Raw genomic sequence first — 6,909 nt, 5'->3', positions numbered from 1 at the left:
ATAAAAGTGGTGACTCACCCTTAAAATCTGTTACTCTGTATGACACAGAGGATCAATCAGCACTGTACAAATATGACACATCTTCCTTTTCATGGTGAAGTAGGGGGGACAAAGTACTCAGGTATTAGAAAGCTGACTCTAGTTAGGAAAGTCAGCCTGTGTGTGCTCACTTAAGTCATTTAGGTCCTACTTACTTGGGTGTTAACTTGGGTTTCAAATTTCCTCATCTACAGAGGTATTAGACTAAAAAGAAAAAATCTTGTTATTTTTAGATCTAAATATATCCCTGTGTACAGGGTCCTGATATTTTTAGTGCAAAGAAAGTGTTGACCAAAAGAAGCTGTATTTAAGGGGCACCTGGGTGGCTCAGTCATTAAGCATCTGCCTTCAGCTCAGGTCATGACTCCAGTGTCCTGGGATTGAGGCCATCGGGCTCCCTGCTTGGGGCAGGGGAGGATGGGGGTGGAAATGAAGCTGTATTTAAGAGCAAATGCTTTAGGAAAATCTTGAGCTTCTGCCATACTTAATATTCCTCCTAGAAATGTAACTGAATTAATAATCTTTGTTGAAAATTACTTAATGTGACCAAAACAAAGGCCATGTTTCTAGAAATTTCTGGAAATAGATTCCATTGTTTATCCCAGAGGAAAAGAAAGAGCTACCTGTTTCTCCCAAAAGGGGTATGAAAGCTAGGGAACGCTTTCACTATTGCTTAATCTTAGAAGATAATTTCTACCTAATTACATACAATTAAAAATAAAGGAAAAATCCTCAAGTAAGGAAAGACCTCCTTATTTTCTAGGTACTGGGTTAACACTGTGCTGTCACCAATTTTAACTGCATTAATATGCATCTGTTTTCTATTTACTCTTCGCCTGCTTAACATAAACAACATAAATACGCAAACTTGGGTTAGTGTTTCAGAACAGGGACTTAGGCCTGAGTAAAAGGTAAAGAATGAACGTTATTTCTAAAACTGTAAGAATCCTTAAGACAGAACAAATTTACTGCACTTCTCTGGCAAGCATCCCAGCAATGCAATGCAACGGTTCTCCTTGTTTAAGGAGACCATCTGCTGCTGGGTGACAACAGAATCTCAATACTGTTCTCTTTTCCTCAACATTGGTATTCTCCCTTCGTGGGAAGCTAAATGAAAGTGCTAGTCCTTGGGGTGCTTGGGTGGCTCAGTGGGTTAGAGCCTCTGTCTTCAGCTCGTCATGGTCCCAGGGTCTTGGGATCGAGCCCCGCATGGGGCTCTCTGCTCAGCGGGGAGCCTGCTTCCCCCTCTCTCTCTGCCTGCCTCTCTGCCTCTCTCTGTCAAATAAATAAATAAAATCTTAAAAAAAAAAAAAAGTAATTAACCAACTGTTTTCTGTTACTGTTTTTGCTTCAAGTTTTTACCTAAATTCCAGTTAGCTAACATACAGTATAATACTAAAAAAATTAACCAAATGTTTTTAAAAGGAGTTACTATTGCCTTTTTAAAAAACAAAGAAAAAAAGAAATCCTCCAAAATCCGTCTTTCACCTTTTTCTGTACTTCTAAGACACAATTCAGAGTAAACCATTTCTATAAACTGCATCATTTTTTTTATAGCAGTTGGTATTTTTTTTCATTTTTAAAGATTTTTATTTATTTATTTGACAGAGATCACAAGTAGGCAGAGAGGCAGGCAGAGAGAGAAGGTAGGGAAGCAGGCTCCCTCCTGAGCAGAGAACCCAATGCAGGGCTTGATCCTAGGACCCTGGGATCATGACCCGAGCTGAAGGTCAGAGGCTTTAACCCACTGAGGCACTCAGGCGCCCCTAAATTGCATCCTTTTTTTAAAAAGATTTTATTTATACATTTGACAGCGAGAGAGAGCAGCAGCAGAGGGAGAGGGAGAAGCAGACTCACACCGAGCAGGGAGCCCGACACGAGACTGCATCCCAGGACCCCAGGATCATGACCTGAGCCAAAGGCAGAGGCCCAACTGAGTGAGCCAGCCACACACTCCAAGCTGCATCATTTTCTTCAGAAGTTGGTACTTTTCCATTTTTCTATTCATTAGAATTAACAATTTCTATTCATTAGAATTAATAATCTTATGTCATCACTATGATAGAGCAAAGAATATAGTTTTGTTTCTTAAGTAGGCTCCACACCCAACACGGAGCTCAATGCAGGGCTTGAACTCACAACCATAAGATCAAGACCTGAGCTAAGATCAAGAGTCAGGTGCTTAACTGACTGAGCTACCCACACACCCCAAGAATATGGGTTTTAAAAACATTTACATTCTGGGGCATCTGGGCGGCTCAGTCATTAAGCGTCTGCCTTTGGGGCTCAGGTCATGATTCCAGGGTCCTGGGATCGAACCCTATATTGGGTTCCCTGCTCAGCTGGAAGCCTACTTCTCCCTCTCCCACTTCCCCTGCTTGTGTTCCCCCTCTCGCTGTACTCTGTCAAATAAATAAAAATCTTTTTTTTTTTTTAAAGATTTTATTTCTTTATTTGACAGAGAGCGATCACAAGTAGGCAGAGAAGCAGGCAGAGAGAAAGAGGGAAGCAGGCTCCCGGCTGAGCAGAAAGCCCAATGCGGGGCTCAACCCCAGGACCCTGGGATCATGACCTGAGCCGAAGGCAGCGGCTTAACCCACTGAGCCACCCGGGCGCCCCAAAGAAATAAAATCTTAAAGAAAAAAAAATGTACATTCTATGTCTCTTTATTTAGGTGCTCACTGGAGTTTCATTATAAGGATATTCACGAGGAGATGCTTAAGAACACTACTAAGTTTTAGGGATGCCTGGGTGGCTCAGTTGTTGGGCATCTGCCTTCGGCTCAGGTTGTGATCCCAGAGTCCTGGGATTGAGACCGGAATTGGCCTCCCTTCCGGGGGGGAAGTGGGCTTCTCCCTCTTCCACTCCCCCTGCTCATGTTCCTTCTCTTGCTTTCTCTGTTAAATAAATAAAAAAGATCTTTTAAAAAGTACGTTACTAAGTTTTAGAATGATGCTATACATGTAACTTCCCTTACCAAAATCTGTAGTACGGAGGTTGGTCACATCAGAACAAAGCTATATATCATAAACTATACAACAGTCATCTCAACCTCTATACGTAGTGACTCATAATGAAAATTTTGGGGGAGATGCCTAAGAAACATTTTAGGAATATTAGAAAGATACTATGCTTATATAACCGTTTGAATGGGGACTTACACAGAACATTTCTTACACCAAATTCTGTCAGGGAAGATCAAATAAATAGATTTTAGAGAGCATGCACATGTGCAGGGGGGAGGCGCTGAGGGAGAGGGCAAGCAAGCATCTCAAGCAAACTCTCTAGAGTGTGGAGCATGACAAAGAGCTCCATCTCAAGACATATCATGATCTGAGCCAAAATCAAGAGCCAGATGCTTAACTGACTAAGACACCCAGGGGGCCGTGGGAAGATTAATCATATTATAGCAAAACTAGAGTATAAAACTAGAGCAAAACTAGAATATACACTTAAACTCTACAGAGATTCAACTAGTCAAAATGAAAGTGAATATACATCTGGTCAGGGAACTCCAAAACAAGAGATATTCTATAAAGCACATGAAACATAGTACTTAGAACTGTCAAGATATGAAAAAGACTGAGAAACTCACAGACCAGAAGATCTAGGACAGCTAAATGTAATGTACTGGAAATACTCTTGAGGGATCTGGGGGTAAAAAGGGCATTAGTGGAAAAACTGCAATCTGAATATAATCTGGAGTTTAGCTGATGAACTAAATGCATCCACGCTGAGTGACTAATGTACCACGGTAATTGCTTTGGGCTGAACTGTCTCCCCCACCCTCCCCAAATTTGTACGTTCAAGTCCCAATTCCCAGTACCGCTATATGTAACAGTATTTGGAGAAAAGGCCCTTAAAGAGGTGATTTAAGTTAAAATGAGGTCTTAGAATTGGCCTAATCCAATCTAACTGGTGTCCTTATTTGAGGAAGAAATCTGAACCTGTAAATTTATTTTTAAAAAATGTTACCGTTCAAAAGACACCATTTGGAAAGCAAAAAGACAATTCACAGCCTGGGAGAAAGTATTTGCAAGTTCTACCTGATAAGGGACTTGTATCCAGAATATGCAAGAACTCTCACAAATTCAGTTGTTTATTTTTATAAATAAAAATATATATTAATATATAATACATATTAATATATAAATATTAAAATTATATGTGAAATATATTTAAAAATATATTAATATATAATATATATTAATATATATTTAAATACATAGATATTTAAGATTTTATCCAACAGAGAGAGCAAGCATAAGCAGGCAGAGCAGCAGAGAGAGGGAGGCAGAGAAGCAGACTCCCCATTGAGTAGAGAGCCTGGGATCATGACCTGAGCTGAAGGCAGATGCTTAACCAACTGAACAACCCAGGCACCCTTGTTATATTCTATAAGTAACAGAACTTTAAAATGTACAAAAAATATGAATAAGCATCTCACTAAAGAAGAGACACAAATGACAAGTACATGAAAAGATGCTTAATTAACATCATCAGTTAACAGGAAAATGCAAACTAAGATCACAAGGTACCAATCCACATTCACAAGAATGGCTGGCTATAATAAAAAGAATAACAACTGTTGGTGAGGATGTGGAAAAACCGTAACCCTCATGTATTACTGGTGGAAATGTAAAATGTGCAACTGTAAAAGAAGTAAAAGGTGCAACTTCTTTGGGACAGTGTGGCAGTTCCTGGGATGCTTGGCTGGCTCAGGTACAAGAGCACGAGAGACTCTTGATCTTGCAGTCGTGAGTTTGAGTACCATGCTGGGTGTAGAGATTACTTAAATAAAATGAAAAAAAAAAAAAAAAGGAAAGGGAAAAAAAAAGTTTGGCAGTACTGAATATGTGAAAAAGTTACCGTATGACCAACAATTCCAATCCAAGAAAAATGACAACATATATCCACACAAAAACTTGTTCATGAATGTTCACAGCACTGTTATTTATAATAGTCAAAAGTGAGAACAAGCCAAGTGTCCAACTAATAGTTGGATAAACCACAATATATATTCCTACAACAGGTATCACTCAGCAATATAAAAAAAAAAATGAATTATGTGCTACAACACGGATAAACCTCAGAAACACACTGAGACAAGTCACTCATAAAAGGCCCCACAGTGTAGGATTCTATTTGTATGAAATGTCCAGAGCAGGCACATCCATAGTAGGAGACAGAAACTAGATTTACAGTTGCCAAGGGATGAGGCAGGTGGGAGATACAAAGTGAGTGCTAATAGGTATAGGGTTTCTTTTTGAGGTAATGAAAATGTTCTAAAATTAGACTGTAGAGATGGCTGAACAATTCTGTGAAAATACTGAAAAAGTACAGAATTGCATAATTTTAATAGATTTTATGGTCTATGAATTAAATTTCAATAAAGCGTTTTAATAAACGTAATAAACAAAAAGCAAAGACCTCATCTGAGGGGGGAAAAGTTTCAACAGTAACGTTTTCCAAACTCTTCCTTAATCAGATAAACAAGGAAACTTTAGGACTTAATCTTTTGACTTAGTGTTCTTAGCTGCTCTTAAAACTGTCTTCCCAAATTCTAGTAAATACACTGCCCTCTTAAATTAAAAATTATTTTTAAAGAACTGTTACAATGAGTTAAAGCGAGGGTTCTAATCCTCACCAAGGGTCATAATCCCCTGGGGGAACTTTAGAACTACCAATAACCAGAACACCACTCCAAAAAGATTCTGATTCAACTGGTCTACGGAAATACACCAGCAGTTTAAAGCTACCCTGTGGATTTAAACATGCAGCCAGAACTGGCAATCACAGATTTATTTCAAAAGAATATGAAGCCACGTTTAAAAAATCTTCTTTTAGGTGAATGCAGATCTTTTCTGGCAAAACAAAGGCAAAACAAAAAGCAAGATATTTAAGAAAAATTTGTTTCTAATCATAAAACTATAAATAAAAAGCCACATAAAATACTAAATTAGTCATAAACCAATTATTTAATTGAAGCTATAAAAAAAGAGGCAATATAATTGATAAAATAATTAGGAAAGAATATTTAGCATGTTTCAAAAGATTTAAAACAGGAGCAGGACACTTTACAAAAAGTTGTGTGGGAAATAAAATTCTTAAACTATAAGTAGAAATGTAACATTACAGAGTATCTTATAAAATACAATGACAGAAATATAAAAGGGCTATGTATGCTCTACGTCTGAAAACTATTAGTAGTGACTACATATTTAGATTTAAATGTACAGTTCCTGGGTATGAGATTCATATTACTATACACAACTTCCAAACCAGTGGACAATATTTTCCGTTTAACCATGAGTAGTATCATCTTCTACAAAGTCTTTGGCCATCTCTGCTGTGATCACGTCAATATGACTAACCTGAAGAAAAAATGTTAAAAACTGTGTTAAACCTTAAAAAAAAAAACCCACACACAAAAAAAACCCAAAAAAAACACACCAGTGTTCTTACTGTATAGAGTAATATTTAAAACATATGGCCTACTGCCTATAAATTTTACATACCAAGTCAAATGAGTCTGCAACACTGATAGTAAGATTTTTATAATGGTGTTTGTTGAAAGCATTGAGCTTTAAAAAATATTCTGCATTTTAGAATTCTGAAGATCTGGGTAAATACTAATGTCTAAATATCAAACCCCGTTTTTTCAGTTTTTATTATTTTGCTATTTCAAAGAATCTTAGAGCTGAAGACATTAGGAAGAGCTGGGTGGCCCAGCCAAAATAGAAACAACTATATATAAAACTGCTAAAGACTGTGCACTGAATAGGTTAAGACAGGAAGATATTGTCTCTTAATGCCGATAAAAATAAAATCAATGCAAGGAATGCCACAAAAAAAAATTGCTACAACTTC

The 6,909-nt window shown here is 37.6% G+C and overlaps 1 protein-coding gene across 2 annotated transcripts in view; it reads right to left on the bottom strand.

Moving 5' to 3' along the window:
- Positions 1-4,967: 4,967 nt before the first annotated feature.
- SMC3 (structural maintenance of chromosomes 3) overlaps positions 4,968-6,909 on the bottom strand; it is a 38,865-nt gene continuing 36,923 nt past the window's right edge. For both annotated transcript variants that reach the window (XM_032312515.1, XM_032312516.1), the window contains one exon: positions 4,968-6,413. In XM_032312515.1, the coding sequence (XP_032168406.1) occupies positions 6,342-6,413 (72 nt within the window). In that variant the 3' untranslated portion in view covers positions 4,968-6,341. The remainder of the gene's footprint in view (positions 6,414-6,909) is intronic.

The sequence above is a fragment of the Mustela erminea genome, chromosome 14 (assembly GCF_009829155.1).
Source record: "Mustela erminea isolate mMusErm1 chromosome 14, mMusErm1.Pri, whole genome shotgun sequence".
NCBI classification, from domain to species: domain Eukaryota; kingdom Metazoa; phylum Chordata; class Mammalia; order Carnivora; family Mustelidae; genus Mustela; species Mustela erminea.
This window is presented reverse-complemented; position numbering and strand designations above follow the sequence as displayed.